The sequence below is a fragment of the Heteronotia binoei genome, chromosome 1 (assembly GCF_032191835.1).
Source record: "Heteronotia binoei isolate CCM8104 ecotype False Entrance Well chromosome 1, APGP_CSIRO_Hbin_v1, whole genome shotgun sequence".
Taxonomy (NCBI): domain Eukaryota; kingdom Metazoa; phylum Chordata; class Lepidosauria; order Squamata; family Gekkonidae; genus Heteronotia; species Heteronotia binoei.
The window spans coordinates 172,697,801-172,722,014 of record NC_083223.1 but is presented as its reverse complement, the minus strand read 5'-3'; the positions used below and the strand labels follow the sequence as shown (position 1 = coordinate 172,722,014).

The 24,214-nt window shown below is 40.0% G+C and overlaps 1 protein-coding gene across 4 annotated transcripts in view; it reads right to left on the bottom strand.

Annotated features, from left to right (window-relative positions):
• CRIM1 (cysteine rich transmembrane BMP regulator 1) overlaps positions 1 to 24,214 on the bottom strand; it is a 318,174-nt gene that overhangs the window by 133,140 nt on the left and 160,820 nt on the right. For all 4 annotated transcript variants that reach the window (XM_060244117.1, XM_060244134.1, XM_060244126.1 and 1 more), the window contains 4 exons: positions 23,595 to 23,715; positions 12,028 to 12,149; positions 4,520 to 4,702; positions 3,922 to 4,119 (listed from right to left, as the gene is read on the bottom strand). In XM_060244117.1, the coding sequence (XP_060100100.1) occupies positions 3,922 to 4,119; positions 4,520 to 4,702; positions 12,028 to 12,149; positions 23,595 to 23,715 (624 nt within the window). The remainder of the gene's footprint in view (positions 1 to 3,921; positions 4,120 to 4,519; positions 4,703 to 12,027; positions 12,150 to 23,594; positions 23,716 to 24,214) is intronic.

Sequence of the window (24,214 nt, the reverse complement as noted above, 5' to 3'; positions counted from 1 at the left end):
AGTTTCCTTCCTGGTGCCCGAATTCCTAATGCAGAAATAACAAATCATCCTAATGAAGTGTTTTAGTGGTTGTATTACTTGGCTATATCCTTTAATTAAAACTTTACAAAATGACTGAAAGCAAAGACTTTGCAAAAGATAGGCTATTTAAAACTAATATTATAGAAAATACCTGGGTATGCAACACTTCCAATTTCTACAAAAAACTCCACACCCTTCATAAGAGTAATGTAATGCAGATTTACTTCCTCTACAAAAAGGAGTAAATCTAGTCAAGGAATGTTTCCTAGAAAAAACTATTTCTAGGTTTCTGGGCTCAGCAAATATTGCTTGTACCTCTTCTTCAATAAAAAGTCCCATGATCACTCAGGTATAATTTGAAAGCTCACAGCAAACTGAAACAGACAGGTAGCAAAAAAAGGAGTTGGGGGTAATTTCACAAACCATGCCCATGGAATTCACATACTAAGACTTTAAATTTTCTCCTAAGCTTTCAACTAAGGCAAGTCAGCATTTCTGAGTAAGTAACGTGCAGCCCAGTTTATTGCATGCTTAATTTGATCTCTTCTTTTGAATTTAATGGGACTTACTCCCAGTAAATGTACAAAGGATTGTATTCTGATGGCATCAAGAGACATCCAGGAGTGCAATATGCTAGTCTAACAAACTAGATATTTTGACATTCTGAATACAAGGCAGTAGCATTAAGTTACTGTAAACCCAGGCGAAGTTCAAGGAAAAAAAAGAACTGAAAAAAGGAGTGATGTTTTCTTCATATTTTTATCAGGCCTGAAGCAGAAAAATCAGTAATCTAGGAGGAAAAAAAAACTTTCAAGAAGGTTTTCCAGAATTAGTAAAATGCTTTTAAAATAAATGCTTTTTAAAATATAGTACTGCCAATTCACACTGTTGCAAATCTTTTGGTTCTAAGATTCAAATTAAAAAGTAACAGTGATAACAGCATTGCTACTCTTTTGAATGTATTACTTAATAAGCAGCACTCCTGGCATCATTGCTAGCTTAGGCTTAATGCTGGAAAAGTACTTTCAAATGTCACATGTAGGACATCATCAGTTAACTTTGTTCAGGAATGTAGTAGCCAAGACCTTACTTAACAGCCTGTGAATCCTGATCAGCACACAAAGACAATGCCAGTGTAATTTGAAGATCAACCAGAAATATTGTAAATAACATACCAGCCATAGAAATCAAAGCTAACATAGCCACACCAACTAACAATTCCACAGTCTTCCTGGAAACCACTGACTACCCAACCACAATACTCACAGCAAACATCACTTCATGGACAAAAGGTACCAGTCCATCAATACAAGGGAACAGAAAAGTGACCCCATTACATTATTCAGTGCCATATGAATGCCTCCTCAACATACAACATTTTGTTTTTGTTTGATACAATACTGGTGGTTTCAGTTTTCACTTTAAAAAATAATTTTCCCAATGTTAAAAATTGAAATATTGTCTTGGAGTACAGTAGAAGCTTTCAGTTCCTTCTCTAGGTACATTTATAATTATTCTTTTATTATAAAAAGCATTTATACTTTAACATTTCAGAAAAATACTAAACATTACTACCTCTTCAGCAGATTCTCCAGGGATGCAGAAAAATATTACTTCATAAAAGAAAAAGAGGGGGGAAACCTCTGATAAAAACAACAGCCTGGTGAGGAACCAATGTGCAAAAGGGCAGCTGGGAGCAAAAAAAAGCTCCCTCCACCCCTTGGCAGAATCCTGAGAGGTAGAGATTTTCAAACTGTTCCCTCACCCATACAATACCCTGCACGGTTATATGCTTTTATTCCTGTGTCTGCACAGTTCTCACATAAAGCAGCAAGAGAAGGTATGTATTTATAACATGGAAAGTAGTATGTGGGTTGGGGTGCCAAAATCTTCCCTCCCTTGCTTTTTTTCAAGCCAATGGTGGAAGCATCTTTCTGTACATGCAGCTCCAACGAGCCAGGGACAAAAAAGTTGAAGCAAAAAAGTACAGACAAGGGAATGGAGAAAATTTTTGCCCCCCTTATTAGCAATTCCTATTCATATAAAAAAAGAATTCTTCCCCACCCCACTTGTTAGGTCAACATGGCAGTAGATGAAATACACATAGTTTTCACTGAGTTTATAACCAGATCACTTCAATATTTCTTGTAATACTAAAGATGTATTGGTAAATGGCACTAGATCACCATTTGTATAGGGATGGATGGATCCCTTTAAATTTGTGTTCTGATATATTCTTATATGCAAGAGTAGATTTTTGTTGCTATTTTAACACCCTGGAAGCAGTATGTGCAGCACAACAGGATGCATGAGAGCTTCAGAACAGTAATTAGACTTGTGCTACAAAATTGCTGATTCGCCACAAATGGAATCATGAAATAGTTAGGAAGAATATTCTACCAGAACTGAATAGTGTTTTCTGTTGCACCTTAAGTTTTTGCTATAGTTTAATAGATTGACAATGTGTGTATGTTGACAGATAGCAGATTGCATTACTCAGCTTTCAAGCTGTTCTCTAAGTATCTTTTCCTTTTCAGCATTCTTACTACATCACCTTTGCTATCTGCTCCCATCAGAGTTTAACAGACTTCCTACCTATTCACCTACAGGCTTGGTCCAACTCACCATTGGATGGATTTTGGTAGCTGAGACCCTGACTTGTAACTGACACCACGTACTTCAGCCTTGATCCTGCTGGAATCAACTTCAGCTTCCTTCCTGCCCAGCTACTTATGACTTTGCTGGGGTTTATAGTTAGTATCTTATTTGGTTAGCCAATTTGGAGTAATGGTTAGGAGAGGAGGACTAGAATCTGGAGAACCAGGCTTGATTCTCCATTCCTCCACATGCAGCTGCTGGGTGACCCTGGGTCAGTCACAGTTCTTGAAAGAGCTGTTCTCTCAAGAGCAATTCTTGAAAGAGCTCTCTCAGCTGCACCTACTTCACAGGGTGTCCGTTGTGGGGAGGGGAAGGGAAAGGAGATTGTAAACCACTCTGAGCCTCCAAGTGACGGGTGGGTTATAAATCCAATCTCTTCTTCTTCTTGGTCAACCTTTCTATCTTTTGATTATCTCCACTAAATTATGAGAACTGAAAGTTACTACTTTATCCACATCATTCAACAGTCTGTGCAAACCAGAGCTGAACTAAAACTGCATTTTCATAAACGTCCCTACAAAACATGCTTCGAGATCTGGTAACTTTGTGTGTGCATGCTGTATACATGTGAAAAATGGTTTACAAAACTGATACTGGGGAAACAATGAACACAGCTCCAGTGGAAGGCACCTGGGTCTAATATTCTTGCCCCAATCCATTTAAGTTAGTTTACTGGTTACACCACAACAGATGCAGGAACACACATCTAAACCCAAGCAAAACTTCTTGCTGCTGAACTATAGGTGGTGCTGAAACTGACAGGAGTGGAGCAGGACAGGGAGTACCAGCCCAGTTTCTGGAACTGCAGAGGTATGTTTTCTTTCGTCACCCATTCAGAGCACAGACTCTGTTTGCCTTTGGTGATACTGACTACAAGGTGCTGTGGAATTTATACTATGTGATGCCTAAGGGGGCTAGAATCATATTGCAAAGAAACTTATTTCCTATTTTTTTTTAAAAGATGCGCCAAAGCATCAATATATCAGAAAAACAATAACTACAATTTTCTGAAATGGCAACTTTTGAAATTAAAAACAAACTTTGTACTAAAAAAAGGTTGTCCCCCCTGTGCAAGCACCAGCCATTTCCGACTCTGGAGTTCGGTTGAGGGTGCCTCAAAACCTTTTCATACTTATGCATGGAGAAATGTTAGACATTAACAGCGACATCAACACCATAATTCTGAGTTCAAGATAAAAAGTCTATTATCCAAGAACAGCATTTGATTTTTCCATGTCTGACCTTCACACATTGGGCAGCATTCCCCAGGCACTTTTACAGGATTCAAGCAGCTCTGTCCACAGGCTGTGGCAACACAGTGGGACTCTCCATTGACACACTGGCAGAAAGTGCAATCATCTTCCCTCCAGCGATCTCCATGTGCTTGGATCTGGCCATTAGCATAACAGCCAGCAGGGTTACTAACTGGAGAAATTGAATCTGCAGTAAAAAAAAATCATTGAATCCAGCTGCAGTACTTATACGTATGCAATGTTGATAACACAGCTACATTTAAAATATTGAGATGGGTAGGTAGGACAACATCAGAAATATTACATTGGTATTCATACAATAGCAATATTGCAGTGTTAAGAATAAAACTATATACATTACAAACATCTTTGTATGGTTTGTTATACAGAAGAACTCTATTATTAATATTACCCTTGCAGCACAGCATGGCTGATTCTATGGAAAGACTGTTATGCGAAATATAAGGAGTGTTGCATTATTAATCAAATTATTGTGGTGTCAATAAAAAGCAAATGACATCCTGATAAGACTGGCCCAATTTGCACATAAATGAAATAAACATAGCAGTGGGTTCTTAAAAAGTTACCTTCGCATACTGGACAGCACTCTCCTTCTGGTACATAGTATCTCTCACAATGTAGTTCCCCACACTGTGCTAAGAAACAAATAGAGACACCACCTTGGCACCGACAAAAACGGCAAGCATCCATTCGAAACATATCTCCATCATAATATTCCACACTATTATATATACAGGCTGGCTTCACTTCTGAAACAGCAAAAAGAAAAAAGGTACTTTTCAATAGATGTATTTGGCTATATCAATTAGGGGTCAGCTTTTATAACTAAAGAGTGAATCTGTACCAAGATTCAGAACAAGAGATCAACAAAAAGCCAGTATGAGAAGACCTATTTCCATAACTAAAATATACAACTTAATATTACTGTTAACGATCTCTTAATAGTCCATAAAGTTGCCACATCCCAAACACTGGTGGTTGTGAGTCTTATGAGGAAATGGCACAATCAATGTGACAGAGTAAGTAATAAATAAACCCAGGAGGAGTGCCCAATGCAACTGCTGTAGTATGCAAGCAGTGTCATTGTTAGGCTGTTTCGATTGTCTTGCATATAGAGAGTCTGTTGATTATTTCATTACCTATTACAGTGAGGACTATTTCTATCCAGGCATTTTCAGTGGTAGCTCCTCTCTTATATAACTGGCCTCCCCAAAGAGATGGAAAAAGGTACCCATGCTTCAAAGGTTCATAAACTATGCAAAGCCAAGTTTTAAAAAATATTTTTAATGATCAATGCGTAAAGAACAGCTATGGTTGTGAGCAAGCAAAAGTCTTGGACTTACCCAGGGCTGTTTTTGTGGCCAGGGAACAAGTTCCTGTCTTGGCTCATCCACAGTGGAAATTGGTTTCTGCTCCAATGTGAGCAGCCAATCTATGCCTGGGGCAGTTAGGAGAAATGGGAGCTTCCAAATGGACTTAGAAGCCCAAGTTTTCAATTGTGTCTCCCCCCCACACCGGTTTTTAGTGAGCTGCAGCTGGGGAACTTGTCTCGTCACCCCTCCTTCAGTTGTGATGCTCTACAATTGTGTATTCAGATTTGGTACGTACACTTGTTACAGCTTTTGCAGGCGGCTTGGCAAGGCCATAATCAGCACTGGGGCAGTGCAGACAGTGTCCCCTATCAATTTGGTGGTTGCCCCTTTTGATTTGGGGGCATGCCCACCCCAATCTCCCCCTTTCATATTGCTATCACCTGGATGCTGCCTGTAGCTAGCTGCTCAGCTGTAGCGATCTCCTTCTAGCCAGAAGGAGGAAGGAGAGAAGGATTTTTAGTGGCCATGACAGCTCTGCTTATTTCTTCCTGAGGAGTTAGCTGTGTTGTTGAAAAGTAGTAAACAGTACAGTAGCACCTTTAAGACTAACGACTTTTACTATAGCATAAGCTTTCGAGAAACACAGCTCTCTTTGTCCTGTTTCTCAAATTCCCATGGTCTTCCTTTGAGACAGCCTGAGTCCACCGGGGGGGGGGGGGGGACTATTTGGGGGCTGTAGCCCACCTCACATTTTGGAATACCACATAAACCAGAGAGACACTCACATCTGGAACCAAAGGAAACCACCACAAATAAGTGAGACAAACACATGAGGGAGTAAAGCAAAAAAAGGACAATAGCTAGCAAACTGATTTTCAGCAGTTATAAAGAGACAATAAGATTGCTTTAAATGTAACACAGTAAAAGAGATTTCATATTTGTTCCAATCGACAGTGCAGCAACACTGCACCATTAGAGACCTCTGCTTAGTTCTTCCAGTTTCTCACGGTCCTCTTCCTTTGAGACTGAGTACTCCAGATCTGCTCTGGAGTCTGTGTCATGATTTTACTGTTTGGGGTTGTATTTGTGTGTGTAAACATGAAGCTTAGCTGCCTGCTTTACAGTTTCATTAATGGTGTTTGAAAGTTAATAACTTTGTTGGTCTTAAAAATGCCACTGACTGGAGGCAAATTTTAGTCTTTTTAATGTGGCAATACTGCTGGAGGGTGGGGGTGGGAATTGGGGATGGAGTCATATAGTCATTCTCTCTATTCTGAGAGTCTGAGTCCTCCTCCCTTCCTCCCAGTGATATGATCCAAAATAACCTGGATCTATCTGCTGGTGAGTGAGTGATTTTTTCACTGGTTTTTTTTGGGGGGGGAGGGGATGTTTGTGTAAGCATGAAGCTTAGCTGCCTGCCTTACAGTCACTGTTTTTCTTGGTGGAGGAGAAGGGGATGTCTGCATTTAACAGTAAAGAGAGTGCTGTTTTCACTGAGTTTTTAAAATTATTTTTCTCATTTTGCACCTTCAACTCTGTTGAATGGGCTAAAAAAGGTAGAATGGCAAGCAAGTTCTGTAATGGTGAGGCATCTTTGTAATCAACCTGAAACACTTGTCTTATAACTTGTCTAATTCAAAATAGTCCTGCCAATGCATTTTATACCTCACCAGCACTTCAAGCTCTGTAATGGTGAGCATCTTTGTAACAAACCTGAAATGCTTGTCTTATTATTACTTAGAAGTATAAGCATGGCAGTTTACAGGCACATAATGGAAACCCCACAAGCAAAATAAATGCCCCCTCAGCAAAAAAATCTCCCCAAACCCCTGCCTGATTACAAGCCTGTAGTTTGGGCACTGGGCCAGATCTAATGAAGGGAGACTGAGCATGCCTGCCTCACTTAGCTGGGGCTGAGAGAGCTCTGAGAGAACTGTGACTGGCCCAAGGTCACCCAGCTGGCTTCATATGAAGAAGTAGAGAATCAAACCCAGTTCTCCAGATTGGAGCCTGCACTCTTAACCACTACACCACACAGACTCTCCCCCTGCCCCCGCATAGTCTTGATGTCATCAAAAAGTGCTCCTCCTTCCTCTTTCACCAGTATGAAACAGAAGATTGGAAGTACTTACCGTGAAGTTTCCTTCTCGGTGGTTCTGGAGTGGGACAGTCCTTCACTGATGGGTACAGGCTCCTCCTCCGGAACAGGGTCAGTTCATTCAACTGATCCAGTGAGGGGAGTAGCCTGTCCCTTGGGAACTCCCCAGTCATAACCAAGCCATGTGTCCCCCATGAAGGTTCCCCTAAAAGGAAAAGATCTCTGAAGGGAAAACAACACACCATCCAGAGAATGACAATGGAACCAAAGGTTTTAATAAGAATAACTTACAGAAATCTTTGAAATGTAACTTGACACCTCGTGCCAGTTAACAGCAGAAATATCAAATCAAGCCAAACCCCCAAGGGTACATAATGTCGGTATGAGTTTTCTAACAGCTAGGAAGCCATCAACTGCTGGACAGGCTGGACCGTCCCACTCCAGAACCACCAAGAAGGAAGCTTAACCATAAGTGCTTCTAATTTTCCGTTCTCTGGTGGTTCCTGGAGTGGGACGGTCCCTTACTAATGGGAAATACACAAGAAATATGCCTCCAGGATCGGAATGGCTTCCCCAAAGAAGAAGAGTTAAATGAAACAAACAGAGCATCAGCTTTTCTATATACCTTAGTTCTCTCAATATAGAAACTGAGAGCTTGTTTAACATCCAGGCAATGCCACTCTTTCTCTTTCTCATGCTGTGGATAAGGGCAAAAAGAAGGAAGGACAATATCCTGGGACCCGTGAAAAACAGTTTATGTGGGGCTCACGCGCTTGAGCCCCCAGACCCCTCAAAGCCTGAAGACAGAAATGTGGGTGGATCACGCATTTGGCATATCAGCCTGAGCCACCCACGTTGTGTCTGAAAGGCTAAAAGGGTGCAGACATCTTACACTCGTATTCACGCTTCCTTTTGCTGACACATGTATTCTTGACAACTGCTGAGCTGGTATTAGTTTCTGTAGACTAGGCAGACACGACCTCATGGTAAAGGGGGGTATGTCTTCCGGTTAGTGCTTTTGTCTGTTTGATGCTGTAAGCTGGTTTATTTCTGGCGCAACTGAGGCAGAGATAAATAAACCCTTGCTCAGAGAGACAAGGCAGAAGCATTTTCTCCTCAACACGCGTGTTGTGTGGTTCATTCCAACAAGTTTACTTTGGAATTAAAGTGGGATCGGGTCTCAATACTACCGTCAACATGAAAAATTCAATGCTCTTTTTCTACCAACAGAGCCTTCAATTCTGATACTGGTGGGTTAAACGAAGAAGTACCTCTCAGAAACAGCTTGACATGCAGATGTGAGTTTAAGGACCTCCCTTTACCTGTCTCCCTAACAGCTGAAATGGCTGCTACTTGTCTCCTTAAGGTATTGGTGGACAAACCTTTATCCAAACTCTCCTGTACAAAGAGTAGGATGCGCTGTTAAAGGGTCCCACCCCTTTCCCAGACACCATGTATGAAAAACCTTTCACGTATTATTGTACACTCTGTTAACTGACCCCTTCCTAGAGGCTACATTGTGTCAATTACTTTTTAGGAGTAACTCAAACCCTCTAGTTGAGCTTGCTCAACCTCCAGGCTGCTAACTGAAGGAGGTCCAGTTGAGGGTTGCATATTACCCCTTATCTTAAGAAGTCCCTGGTTACTGGCAATTGCCAGGGTGTCCCCCTTGATAGCCTCAGCAAGTCCTGAAACCAGGCCCTTCATTCCAAAAGGGTGCTATGAGAACCAACTCTACTTTCTGTTCCAGAAATTTTTGTATGACTCATGGAATTAACCAGTGGAGGAAAAGCATACAGAAGACCCTTCAGCCAACTGCATTTGAGTGCGTTGATCCCCTCTGCCTGTTCATCTCTTTGTCTTGCAAAGAACCTTGGCACTTGATGGCTTGCTGATGTTGTGAATGAGTCCACCTCCATCCTGCTATAGCTCTGACAAAGCTTACGGAAGATTGACCTGTCCACTCCATCTGATCCAGTGTCTGCCTGCTCAGTCAGTTGGCCAGGATGTTGTCTGTGCCTGCTTCATGGACCACTTTCAATGACAACATCCTTGGCTTGGCCCATGTTATCAGAGAGCTGGCCTCTTGGTGCATGCAGGGCATGAACTCTGGTCTCCCCCTTGCCAGTTCACATAGGCTTTTTCTGTCACATTGTCTGTCTTGACTAACATGGAAACTGTTAGGAACTTCTCGAAATGCATCAGACCCAGATGAATGGCCCAAAACTCCAAAAACAATTATACTCCAACAAGCTTCTTCCTGGGACCATGCACCTTGGGTCATCTGTCCCTGAGAGTGTGCTCCCCACCCTGCCAGCTTGGCATCTGTGGTCACAACTATTCTCTGTGGATTTCACAATGGCACTCCCTGAAGAAACCGTGAGGGAGCTGACCACTACTAGAGTTGAAGAAGCAATTCTGTTGATAGTTTTACCAACTTGTAGATTTTGTTGGCGATGCCATGTTGAAAAGGATACAAGAATCTTTGCAATGGCCGAGCATGAAGCTATGCCCAAGGCAGCACATCTTGACATGACACCATCACACCTAGTAGTCTTGCTAACACCATCACCTGGACCCTCAGTGAAGACAGAACTTCCTCCACCAATGATCACAGTTTCACTTGCCTCTTCTTGGCCATCAAAAACACTCTGTCCAATTAAGTATCTATCTGTATGCACAGGTGCAGCAGTCACTGTACTAGTAACAGATTGCTCTTTAACATACTTACTACAAAACCGTGCTCCTGCAGTGTCACTACTGTTAGCTTGTTCACATCCAGACTCTGCTGATAAAATTGTGCCTTGATGAGACATCATCCAAATATGGGAACAGTCACTACCCGTAATCGCAGGAGACCCACGAGAGCAACCAAAATTTTTGTGAAGACTCATGGATACAATTCGAGTCCAAAGGCAGTGCTTGATATTGATAATGTTTCCCATCTTAGGCGAAATGAATGAACTTCCAGTCAGTATCTCAAATCAGTATATGTAAATAAGCCTCTGAGAGATCTACAGTTGTCAGGTAATTTTGAGACTGAATGGCTAAAATGACTTCAGCATCTCCATCTGAAACTTTCTAGTTTTGACAAACTTGTTTAGCACCTTTACAGATCCAGAATTGCCCTGACGTCTGCATTCTTTTTTGGGACCATAAAGAGGATAGAATAAACTCCTTGACTCCTCTATAGCCCCTATGTCCATCAAGTGTTGAATGGCTTTCAACATCAGTGAGTGTTCTTTTTCCTTTTCTGTGCACTCAATTTCTTTTTCTGGGAACTCGTCAAAACCACGGGGGCAGAAAGGAGTCCTGTTCTAGTGAGTAACTGCATGTCCCAGTATCCACCATGCATTTGTCCATCACTGATAGTTTCCATTGGTCTGCAAAGTAGCATAAGTGGCCTCTGATCCACTGTGTCTCTGAGTTGCCGATACAGTCATTGGATCCTCCTTTCTTTGGAATACTCTTAACTCCCTGATCCGTCATTCTGGCATAGGACTTGGACTCACGGCTTCTGGACTGCCATTTACCTTTGAAGGTCTTGAAACTGGAAGCTCTCAAAGACTTTTTGGAGTCTCAAAAGGACTGGTAATGTTTCCTCCGCTTGGTGTCTTTTTTTCTTTGAAGGCAACATCTTCTTTTTGCCTTTGTCCTTGATAAACCTCTCCAGGTCATCTCCAAAGAGTTTCATACCTGAAAATGGAACGGCTGAAACCTTGGCTTGTGTTGCTGCATCCACATCCCAGTTCCTGAGTCAGATGTTTCAACGGGCAGCCACACTGCAGGTCAGGGCCCTAGCTGACAGTTGAACAGTGTCAAGAGTCACATAAGCTACAAATGCTATTGCTAAAGCAATTTTCTTTAGTTTGTCTTTCAAACTCCTTCAGTGCCTCACTCTCCACTGACACCAAGTTGGAAGCCCAGGGATATCCTGCACAAGCAAATAGTGAGCCTGGGAAGTTACCAAGGAACAGGCCACTCCCCTTGCTGGATTGACTGAAAGAACTGACCCTGTTCGAGAGAAGGAACCTATACCCATTAGTGAAGGACCGTCCCACTCCTGGAACCACCAGAGAACTTGGTAGGATCCAATCCCATATCTCAGATGTTTTAAGTAGCTTCTAGGTCAAACTTCATATCACATACAGAATTGCTTTTTTTTTAAGGTAAATAATCCCTTCCCCCATTAACAAAAGCTATAGGCACCATGTTTTCTTTAGGGCACTTAAGTATCGTGTTGTGTTCTTCTGAATTAAATATTAAATTTAAGATGCAAGCAAGATAGGAGGACCACAATAAATTGGTTTTAATATTAATACTGGTGGCTACTCTATCTAGCTATATCTTTATATATATATTATCCCATAGTAGCTTCTGGTTGAGCCTAATGGTAATTGTATTTCTGCAAATCAATATTACTTGCTTCTATATCTTATCTTGTAACTGATTTCTTTTTATGATGCTTTTAGTCTTTTTTTAATCATTAAGTTCTTAATTTTCTATTGTGATGGCTTTGGCTATAAACAATAAACATTTCTGCTTCTTCTTCCACAGCAGCTTCTATATCACTGTTACTTGAGATCTTCTTATGGTTATACTGATTAACAAGTTATTTATTTACATTTATTTTCATTCCAAATACACTACAAAGGTCACATACCATTGACACATTCAAAAACATCACAGCACTTGCCAGGAGTTCCATCTCCACGTGACACTATTTGAGGGATGTAGCCCGCCTCACATTTTGGAATACCACATAAACCAGAGAGACATTCGCATCTGAAACCAAAGGAAACCACCACAAATAAGTGAGACAAACATATGAGGGAGTAAAACAAAAAAAAAGGACAATAGCTAATAAATTGATTTTCAGCAGTTATAAAGAGACAATAAGATTGCTTTAAATGCAACACAATCAAAGAGATTTCATAGTTGTTCCAATGGACAGTGCTTGAATTTGAACATCAACATCCTACCTTGGGATGTGTGAATGTGCAAAAAGACTGGAAGGTTTTAGATCTAATTTGCAAATATGTAAATTCTAGCTATCTTGGGAACTGGACCAATGGGTCACTACTGCTGAGGCAGAGTTTTCCAAGTCTAGGTCTATATTTTAGTTGTTTTAATTGTAATTATTCTTTGCAATTTTAACTTATTCTTAACTGTTTTTAATTTTCTGATGGTGCCACCCTGAGCCAGCTTAACAGGAATTGTGGGATATAAGTCAAATACAATAAAATAAAATAAAATAAAAATACCCAGCCCTCAGCTTAACTATCTCCTTCCACCATATTCTTAAACTAGAATGTGGCAAGCTGGTCTGTCAAGGTTTCCTATGAGGATACTAAGACATTCTTATTCACTTTCACTATTATATTTTTTCAGGAAACCTGGATGAAGGAAATATATTACCTGGTTACTTCGCTTTCTTTCAGAGTGTGTCAAAAGGCCCTTTGACAGCGGGGAGGGCTAGCATGTCTAATTTCTATGGCATTGCCCATCCATGATTTTGAAATTATTATGGCACAGGATTTTACTTTAGCAGTTAACACTGGGGTCCTAGTCAATAATTTTATTCACAGTATATATGCCACCTGCAACTTCAAATGAATTGAATGATAACTGAGCCCTGTTGAAAATAGAAGAATTGCAGATTTATACCCCGTGCCCTTCTCTCTGAATCAGAGACTCAGAGCGGCTTACAATCTCCTATATCTTCTTCCCCCACAACAGACACCCTGTAAAGTGGGTGGGGCTGAGAGGGCTCTCACAGGACAACCTCTGCCAGAGCTATGGCTAACCCAAGGCCATTCCAGCAGTGGAGGAGTGGGGAATCAAACCCAGTTTTCCCAGATAAGAGTCCATGCACTTAACCACTAAACCAAACTGGCCCCCTGTTCAATAAAATGAAAAGCAACTTCCCAAACAGTCCACTCCTTCTAGTGGGTAATTTTAATGCAGAAATAGGGTCTGACAATGATAACTGAATAAAAAAACCTTTATGGTCCTAACAATTAAAATTTGCTTAGTCCCTGGTAGTTTTGTCAGTCATCAAAAGATGTTGTAAAAAATGCCAATGGCTTGACGTTGGCCACTTTTGCTGTCCAAAGGAATTTAGTAACTTTGAATGACCACCAGAGAATTTATTGAAGTAGGGATTATACTTCCTTGAGCTTCAAGGGGGCTAATGTTATACATTATTTCACTAGAACAAAATTTAAGTCAGGTGGCACTTTTAAGACCAACTATGTTTTTTTTTCAAAGGTATAAGTTTTCATGTGCAATCATACTTCTTTAGATACAGTGCTTCTCTGCTCACGTCAGCTTCCTGGAAGTTTCATTCTTTTGGGGCAGTGATCATTTCTCCGTTGTTTTGTACTTGAATACGTCTTATGTAAAACTCTCTGTAATCAGGCAAGACTGTATATCCCAGAATCCAAACTCTCTATGTCGTATCCACTGGAATGACAACACTGCTTGCCTGGCACAAGATGTGATGGCCTCCCCAGAAGTGTAATCTTTATGGAGATCATTTATTGGGTCTGAGAGAAGAATTCTCTCACTATTTTGTATATATAGGCTATTGTTCCGCTTGAAGCCCTTGTACTCTAAAATTATGCCTGATAGTACTCCTTTTGTGAGGCCACTGGCCCCCAAGAATCCTGGTACATGGTCTGACAAAGGGTGCAGGTTTATCAAAAAATGACTACACTGAAAACATGAGAGCTAAAGAACAATAATACCATACCAGTTCTGAGAGAATTCTTACCTCTTAAGAGATACAACAGAGATCTAATAAAGCATAACAATGAGAATTTATGACAATGCGGCATTTTGGGCAATTATTAATATAGGCCCAAGAATGCATAGCAGCATTCCCTTCTGTAATCATCCAAAAGTCTGGGAGTCGTATTTTAAAAACCTGTTTGCTACTCATAGTGAACTTTTTACTTCTGAGGTACTTGAACGTGACGACCCTCTTCTTCACTAGCCTCAGGTGACCTCTTCTCTAGTTGAAGGCTTGAGCCATCACCTCAGTTCAGGGTAGGCCCCTGGAGCAGACCTTATCCCAAACAAATTGTTCAAATTAAATCCATATAGGTAGGCAGAGAACCTTTCTCTGCTGTTTTTGCAAATAAATATGTCTGGAGTCATCCCAAAATTTTGGAGGCACACAATAATAGTTCTGATCTAAAAAGGGTTGACACTTGGACCCAATATGCTATAGTTCAATTAGTTTATTATCTTGCTTGGGCAAATTATACTCTTTGTATTTGCTAGATGCCTTAACTGATTTGGGCCAGGAGCAGATAGGGTTCAGGAGGGGTAGTTCAACCTTGGACCACTGTCTAGGTCCATATCATTTGAGGAAAAATACTCCAGTTTCCCAAATGGTACCCTTTATGTGGGATTTATTGACCTGAAAGGATCTTTTGATATCATCCCTAGAAAAAAACTAAAGAAAAAGCTGTGACATACCACAATTGATAAAAGGTTGCTACAGTTCACGCAGCACCTTCATGTGGACCTTGCTGACTGAGCCACTGAACCTCCATAAAGGAGTTAGGCAGGGCTGCCTTTTGGCCCCATGTTAATTCAACTTATATAAGAATGATCTTTTTACTTCCTTTAATGAGCTTTTTCATCCACTCCATTTGGCCAATTGCGATATTCCAATTTTGCATTATGCTGCTGACACTGCTGTGCTCCCTCAGACAAGAGTTGGTTTGTGGAAATCCTTAAAAAATTTTTTGGAACAATGTATTAAGGAAGATCAGAAAACAAACTACCAGAAAACTAACATAGTTGTTTTCTACTTCAGTGTTTAGATCAGGGGAACGTCCAGCCCTAGGCCTCGAGATCACTTGATCTGGCTCTCGGGGATTGCTGGGCCAAGTCAAGTCATGCGGTGGCCTCCCTAGGGCCCAGCTGGCTGGTGAGGATCGCGGGGCCCAGCTGTGCTGCGCATTGGCGTCCCTGGGGCCTGGCTAGCCAGCCAAGATTGCTGCGGGGCCTGGAAAAGTCACTGTCACTGTTCAGGTAAGTTTCCCCCTCATTTCTTTATTTCCCTTCGTTCTCCCCCTTTTGAATTTCCTTTTCTTCCCCCCTTTCTTTATTTCCATTTCTTCCCCCCTTTCTTTATTTCTCTTTCTTCCCCCTATTTATTTCCCTTTCTTCCCCACATTTCTTTCTTTTCCTTTCTTCCCCCCATTTCTTTATTTTCCTTTATTATCCTTTCTTCCCTCCATTTCATTTCCCTTTTTTCCTCCCATTTTTCTTTCCCTTTCCTTCCCTCCCCTCTCTCTGTGAAGCCTGAGTGGTGGGCATAGTGAAAGACTGCTGCTGGGATATGTGGGTGCCTTTAAAGGTCTTTTGGGAGCAGCTGCAGTTTCTACATGAAGGGAGGGAGGTGTCAAGCATGCATATTTCTATGTGCCATGATGGTTCCTCAGACAAAGCAGGTCACCAGTCTCTACCCCACCCACCTCTCCTTTACAACCTTTGGGCAAGTAATAAATCCATCTAGCCCAAGGATGTTTACGCTGCAGCCTGGCTGGTAAAGCTGTGATGTGCCTCTCCCCCACATTCACACAGACAGCCCTTATCTGGTCCCAGAGAAGTGTGAGAAAGGGAGATGTTTTTAATAGCCTAAATTCCTTAGTAATAAAATAGATACTGTGTATTAACCTTTGAACCCGTGATTCAAGCTGCATCTGCATGATACCCTTTGAAGTTATCCTATATAGTAACTATGTAACATTGTATACGTCATTACTTCCAAGGCTTGTGTCCTTGGTAAAGCTTCTGAGTTCCTACAATAAAAGCAACTTTTGATTTAACAACGAAAGACTGTTTATTGAGAAATATCGATGCTTGACAGGAGGGAGGGGTAGGAACCAGCTATCACCAGTTCAATTTGCACGATTATCCCAGATGGTGTAACCTTATATACTAATGAGTGTGAGACCTAATATGCTACTATTAGGGGATGTGGTCTAATATGCTAATGAGTTCCTGCTGGGCTTTATCTACAAAAAAAGCCTTGAACCTAGGCATTTGCCCAGGTTGGCAGATCATGTTTGTGTGCGGGCTGTGTGTGTGTGTGTATGCCAAATTATGCTCTCCTCACATAACCAAATAGAAAAACAATTGTTTACATTAATTTTGCTGGCCTGAATCGTTTTCCCTCGGCAGAGCAGTGTTTTTTGATAATTTTGTATGGCCCATGAATGATGTTATAAATATTCAAATGGCCCTTGGCAGAAAAAAGGTTCCCCACCCCTGGTTTAGATTGACTCTGAATGGGAAAGAAATCTAGAAAGTGAATGAGTTTTCATATCCTTTTCACATCTAAACTGAAAAGGGGACCACGTCAGTCACTGATAAGGTGAAAAGCAAAATCCTGTGTATATACAAAATCCTGTGTATATTACACTTTTTTCCAAAATTGAGGTGAAAATTATGTTCCAGGTCCTGTTCAAATATTCAATCTAAACTCATCCCTATTGTCCTATACAGAGTATCCATAAGAATTATTTTGGTAAATGAAAATATTGACCACCTTCTTTATTATTTTCTGTGAAAAAAAAAGCCTTAACTTGTACATTTTCAAATGAATATGGAGAAATTTTGAATCAAAATATCTCAGTTTAAGAAGTCTCACAAGCCATCAAGAAATTGAAAAAAAAAGATATGGCACCAAGACCAGATGGACTAACTGCAATCTATTAAAAAATGTTTGAAGAGAAGGTAATTCTGGCATTACAAAAAGTTATGAATAAGCAAAAAGGACATACTCACACCATCTGGCAAGAAGCTCATATAACCCTAATATATATAGAGAACAATGACCCAATATTGCTGCAATCATATAAACCCATTTCACTGTTAAATTTTGACTATACAATTTTTGCCTCATTCTTGGTGACAGACTAAGGATATGTACTTTCAAAGTAATTAATCCTGATGAGACTAGTTTTGTTTGTTTCGCTGCTGATGCAACAGAACTCGTCAAAGATAAGAGTGAAAAAGCAGCCTTTTTGTTCTTAGATGCTGAAAAAGCCTTTGATAATGTGTTGCAGACTTTTCTACAAAAAACACTGCAATATTTCAAGTATGGTTCCAGATTTTTGAATTGGATTAAAAATGTCTATACTAAACTACATGAAAACATTTTAATCAATGGGATCCTGACAAATGGATTCAAAATGAAAAAAAGGAATGTCAAGGATATCCACTCTCTTCACATCTTTTCATTCTTGTGTTGGAAGTTTTTGCTTCTAAGATAGGACAAGATCCCAAAACTGAAGGATTTAAAAGTAGAAGGAGAGGAGTTTAAACTAAAGAGTTATGCTGACAACGTGGTTCTTATGATTTCAAACCTCTACAACATGTAATGGAGCAAATGGACAAGTTTGGACTTTTTTCAGGTTATAAAATCAATAGGAAGAAAACTAAGATTATTTTAAAAATGTTCAACAAATCAAGAAGAGGAAGAGATTAAGAAAATTTCAGGATGTGATATAACAAACAACCCAGTCAAATATTTAAGAATATGTCTCATGGAACAAAAGGATACATTATTTAAGGACAATTACATGAAAACTTGGTTCAAAATACAAAAAGATTTTGAAAGATGGTCCAAACTACAACTACCCAGGCTAAGAAGGATTTCTTGTACTACCAAGACTAAACTTTTTGTTACAGATGATTCCAGTTTCAATTTCTGAAGACTCTGGGTGACTGGCAAAAAAACAAATAAGTTTGTATGGGAAGAAAAGAAGCCAAAAGTAAGATTTAAAGTACTGCAAGATGAGAAGAAAAAAGGTAGTCTGGTGATACCTAATATCAAACTATATTATCAAGCTGCTGGGTTAGTTTGGATATCAAAATGGATTAGAAATTCCAATGAAAGACTGATAAAATTAGAATCCTCAAATCAATGTGGATCAAAAATCTATATTAAAAATATAACTCAAGACTGAGACATAAAATTACAGATCATTTATTCAAAATTTGAGAAATGCTATGAAAAAGAACCATCCCTACAATCCCACCAATAATGGCACCAATTGATGCTTATTACGACAATCATGCAAGGAGAAACAACTATTTTATAAACCTATGGTGATTTAAGAAACTCTCAAGATGTAATTAAGACGTGGCAAGAGGTCAAAGAAGAAGGAAAGTAGATACAATGATAGATATATTTTAAAATTGCTTCTAGACTAAATAATGACATCTGTACCAAGAGAGGTGTTATTTAAGAACTGACTGATTTTTAAAAGATTGTTTCACAATCTAAAGACAATCTACTAAGACAAGTTTTAAGTTACTGCTTCAATATGATTCTGAAGAACAGCTTAAACTCCATATGATTAAATGGATGCAACATTTTGGTGAGGAAACAGTTTTAATGCTGGGAAAACTTACGGACTAAGGATATTAGATTCACCTCTAGCCAAGCATTAAGAGAAAACTGGTACAAGGTGTTCTGTTGCTGATACATTACCAAAAAAAATTGAAAATATGGACAAGAATAACAAGGAACTTGCTGGAAGTGTAAAGAAGTAGAAGGCACTTTTTATCATATGTGGTGGACCTTCAACAAGATGAAAAAATACTGGAAAAATGAAGAGATCCAAAGTATCTTAAAAACCAAACTTCCCGATTAAACCAGAGACCATGTTATTGGGAATCATGCCAGAGAAATGATAAAAAACATTACAAGACCTACTTAGATATATGTTGATAGCTGCGCCAGAATAACATTTGCAATGATATGGGAGACAGAAGAATGTCCTACAATAGAGACTGTGGCGGACTGGGTCTAAAAATACTGGTTGCCAGGAGACATAAGGGGCCCACCCACAACTATGGCTATCATTTAATTTGTATAAGAAATAAATAAAATTTTCAAAAAAATACGTAAGTGGAAAAAGTACAAGAATACGTAAGTACAATTAAAACTTGTGAAATAAATGTATATATATTTAGTAATTACAGTGCACATATATTGTACATATTACTGGCAGTATACAGCAGATACTAAATGTAAATGCAGACTGCGGTTTCTCCAGGGGAGCTGATCTCTGACAACTGGAGATCAGTTGTAAAAGAGGGAGATCCCCAGGCCCCACCTGGAGGTTGGCAACCCTAAATACAATGTAAATTTTAGCTGCATTACAGTAATAATATAGGGGCTTTTATTATATTTTCAAGCTACTAAATGTGTCATTAACGTTTTTAACATATTGTCTAATGTTTAAGAGGGACCGACTTCATCAGGGGCCTACTGGGTCCACTTGCCATTGGGCAAGCTGACACCCTGGCCACTGAATAGAGATTTAGAGACAAAAACTAGCTGGGTATGCAGCAATGGCAAAACTAACTATAAAAATAGAAGACCACTGAATGAATTTCAGCAGAAATGGCAAGCGAATAGTTAATTTTTTTGATTCTGAAAATTCTTACAATTATCTGAATAATATACTAGATGATGATGAAAATACTGATTATAATTTTAATCTTTTTATTTAGTATTCCACTAGCATTTAGTAGTAGTAGTAGTAGTAGTAGTAGTAGTAGTAGAAGACTACAGATTTATACCCGGCCTTTCTCTCTGAATCAGAGACTCAGAGCGGTTTACAATCTCCTATATCTTCTCCCCCCACAAGAGACACCCTGTGAGGTGGGTGGGACTGAGAGGGCTCTCACAGCAGCTGCCCTTTCAGGGACAATTCCTGGGAGAGCTATGGCTGACCCAAGGCCATTCCTGCAAGTGCAAGTGGAGGAGTGGGGAATCAAACTCGGTTCTCCCAGATAAGAGTCCGCACATTTAACTACTACACCCAACTGGCTCATTGTTATTAGTGAGAATAAGTCTTAGAATCTGACAAATGTTTAAGATAATATCCCGGTTTTAAGGATGGTTTAAATGTAGCAAAGAAATTATTCAATTATTAAAGATGTAATCTTTTCATTGTTAATAGATTATTGTTAATAGTAGGAAACCTTTTGTCTATTCTTTTAAAGAGAAAACTCATTCCTGAACACTGTAATAATGATGTTTCACTATCTGAAATGTGTATTCTTACTAATACAGTTGATTTAATTTGGTTACATACAAGTGAAATATATGATACTTCATAATTTTTGATGAATTTGTGTTTTCCCCTATCTTCTTTTCCCTTCTGTACGTCACTTTTTAATTGAGAATTTTTTTAAAAAACTTTTTAAAAATTATTAAACATTCCTCGCTGTTTGGCAGGTCTGGCCCTCCGTTCAGAACTGGGCCAACCTTAACTTGAGGCAAAGGCTTGATTACAAGTGTTTAGATTGTTCATCAAGTCGTACATGAGCGACAACGGATAGCTGCACTCCTGAAAAAAGATTCTTATAGGTCAATATGGTTTAGGACTGTTTTTGAGAAACCGTTGACTTTTGATGTTAACCTGGACACTATCCAGGCTCTGGGTTTTCATGCGGCATTTGCTCTGGTGAGAAATCATGCACAATAAATTGATCATCAAAGCTCTGCCCTTAGAGCATGCCACATCTGTCCATCCCAGTGTTTTGGTATTCCATCTCTGAAATCTTTTCTCTCTTACACCTATCTGCTGTTTTCCCAAAGCCTGTTAAAGGTGTTCATTCTGGCCAGACTAAATGCTCATTCCTTAGCAGTTATGAGGGGTAGGTTCATGCATTTACCTTATTCAGAATGAATCTGCCCCTGTCCCTTAGATAAAATCAACATGATAGCATATATCCTTCCGGAGTGTTCTTTGTAGGTTAATCTCAGGAGGCATTATATTTCACTATGTTTGCAAGCTCAGTCAAGTTCAGCATTGTTCATACATAAAGCAACTTGTCCATCAAAAATGCTGCAGTATTCCTATTCCACTACCTTTGGCAAATCATCATCTCAACTCCGGTTATGTGCACTTTAATATGAAATAGCTTGTAGACATGATGTCACTGCAGTAACTGAGAATCACACACAATTATTCAGGATGGTGAAAACCAAGGCAGATCGTGAAGAGCTACAGAAGGATTTCTCTAAACTGCGTGAGTGGGCAAAGAGGCAAATTCCATGCTGAGGGTTACTTGGAAAGCAACTGAAATAGCCAATACTGTAATGCCTTTGCACAGATTTGAGGTGAGATCTCAGCTGGAGCATTATGTGTGGTTCAGGTTGTCTGAGGGATAACTGCAAGACATCTGGGGTTCTGAGCAGAGCCAGCTGATGCACTGTAGTTGCTAGGGAAAATCAGTGCCTTGGACTCAGCTCAGATGTTGCCTTGAGGAAATCAGGAATCAGCATCCCTCAGCCAAGTCTCATGTGGGAGGGGGTAATAAGGGGCACATGATGGCTGCTAATATAGGCTTTGGGCTGACAACAAGCATGTCCTAAATTGTACATGTGATAAACTGTGCATGTCTAAACCTTGGTGAAGTGGAAGCTAATCATCTATCCATGGAACACAGCTGTATCATGCTATTCACCAGCAGCAGGGAGACTCCCAATGTTTATATTTTCTCCTTCCCTAGCCACATCATGCAACTCCTTTCCTGAGCTGTTTTTAAAAAGTTATAGAAGTTTATATAAACAAGGTTTGTTCTTTTCATTCCCACTGGCTGAGTGATAGGAAGCAGAGAGTGAGTATAAATGGGCAGTCTTCGCAGTGGAGGACGGTAAGCAGTGGGGTGCCACAGGGCTCGGTACTGGGTCCCATGCTCTTTAACTTGTTCATAAATGATTTAGAGTTGGGAGTGAGCAGTGAAGTGGCCAAGTTTGCGGATGACACTAAATTGTTCAGGGTGGTGAGAACCAGAGAGGATTGTGAGGAACTCCAAAGGGATCTGTTGAGGCTGGGTGAGTGGGCGTCAACGTGGCAGATGCGGTTCAATGTGGCCAAGTGCAAAGTAATGCACATTGGGGCTAAGAATCCCAGCTACAAATACAAGTTGATGGGGTGTGAACTGGCAGAGACTGATCAAGAGAGAGATCTTGGGGTCATGATAGATAACTCACTGAAAGTGTCAAGACAGTGTGCGTTTGCAATAAAAAAGGCCAATGCCATGCTGGGAATTATTAGGAAGGGAATTGAAAACAAATCAGCCAGTATCATAATGCCCCTGTATAAATCGATGGTGCGGTCTCATTTGGAGTACTGTGTGCAGTTCTGGTCGCCGCACCTCAAAAAGGATATTATAGCTTTAGAGAAGGTGCAGAGAAGGGCAACTAGAATGATTAAAGGGCTGGAGCACTTTCCCTATGAAGAAAGGTTGAAACGCTTGGGACTCTTTAGCTTGGAGAAACGTCGAATGCGGGGTGACATGATAGAGGTTTACAAGATAATGCATGGAATGGAGAAAGTAGAGAAAGAAGTACTTTTCTCCCTTTCTCACAATACAAGAACTCGTGGGCATTCGATGAAATTGCTGAGCAGACAGGTTAAAACGGATAAAAGGAAGTACTTCTTCACCCAAAGGGTGATTAACATGTGGAATTCACTGCCACAGGAGGTGGTGGCGGCCACAAGTATAGCCACCTTCAAGAGGGGTTTAGATAAAAATATGGAGCAGAGGTCCATCAGTGGCTATTAGCCACAGTGTATGTGTGTATATAACATTTTTTGCCACTGTGTGACACAGAGTGTTGGACTTGATGGGCCGTTGGCCTGATCCAACATGGCTTCTCTTATGTTCTTATGTTCTTATATTTACTGCAGCGAAAAAAACTTCACAATATCTCTGTCCTGGATGTTGCAGGAATGCCCTCCCCCATATTATTTCACTCCCAAGTCTACTCAGATTTATCACACAAAATCTTGATCCTAGAATTTAGCCAACTGAGGTTAGGAACAAGTTTCTTATTTCAGAAGATTTGAGAAGAAGCTAGCTATCAGATTTTGTAATTAAGATGTACTGGCTGAGAACATGACTACTTTTAGAAACAGTATTTTTTTCACTTCTGCTTTTTGTTTTATTAGTCATTCTGGGAGAGTGTTTTAGTGCTTCTTAAGCTATTCAGATCTGTATTACTTGTGATATTTGTTCCTGCATATTATAATTCGGATTTGGATTAATGTGTTAATGATGTGGGGCTTCAAGGATCCTATCAATAGATACATCAGAAATATTAACAGAATACTTATCAGAATTGCTTATGTAGCAACTGTAAATGCAATGACAAACCCCTATATCCAATTCATAACAAACCTTGTAGGAAGAGTACAACACCCATCAGCTGTCAGCCTGATTTGGGTTTCATAGCTATCCAAGGGGCAAAGAACTTGCTGGACAGGAGGACACTCTACTGTACTGCAGTCTACGCTGAAAACTGTCAGGAAAAAAAACAGAAAAAATATTTAAGATTTTTTTTAAAAAGTATGACAATAAAGTACCTTCTTATTTTACTAACCAACACAGAAATCATTTTTTTAAAAAAACTTCATGGTATAAAGATTATGTAGTTAAATCCTATTTCATATATATAAAGGAGATTGAGGAAGAATCACACTGCTACAGCACCAACCCTAAATCAGACTTTTCCCTGCAGCCACTGTGGCCGGACCTGCCTGTCCCGCATTGGTCTTGTCAGCCACCAGCGAGCCTGCAGCAGACGTGGACTATTGCACCCTTCTTAAATCTTCGTTCGTGAAGCCAAGCCGAGAGAGAGAGGGATATATATATATATATATATATATATATATATATATATATATATATATATATATATATATATATATGCCTAATGTCCTGACATTTTCCAGCTCTCCCATTGGCTGTGGTGCGTACCACATCAGCCACTGGACTGTGAACCATCAGTCAAGACAACC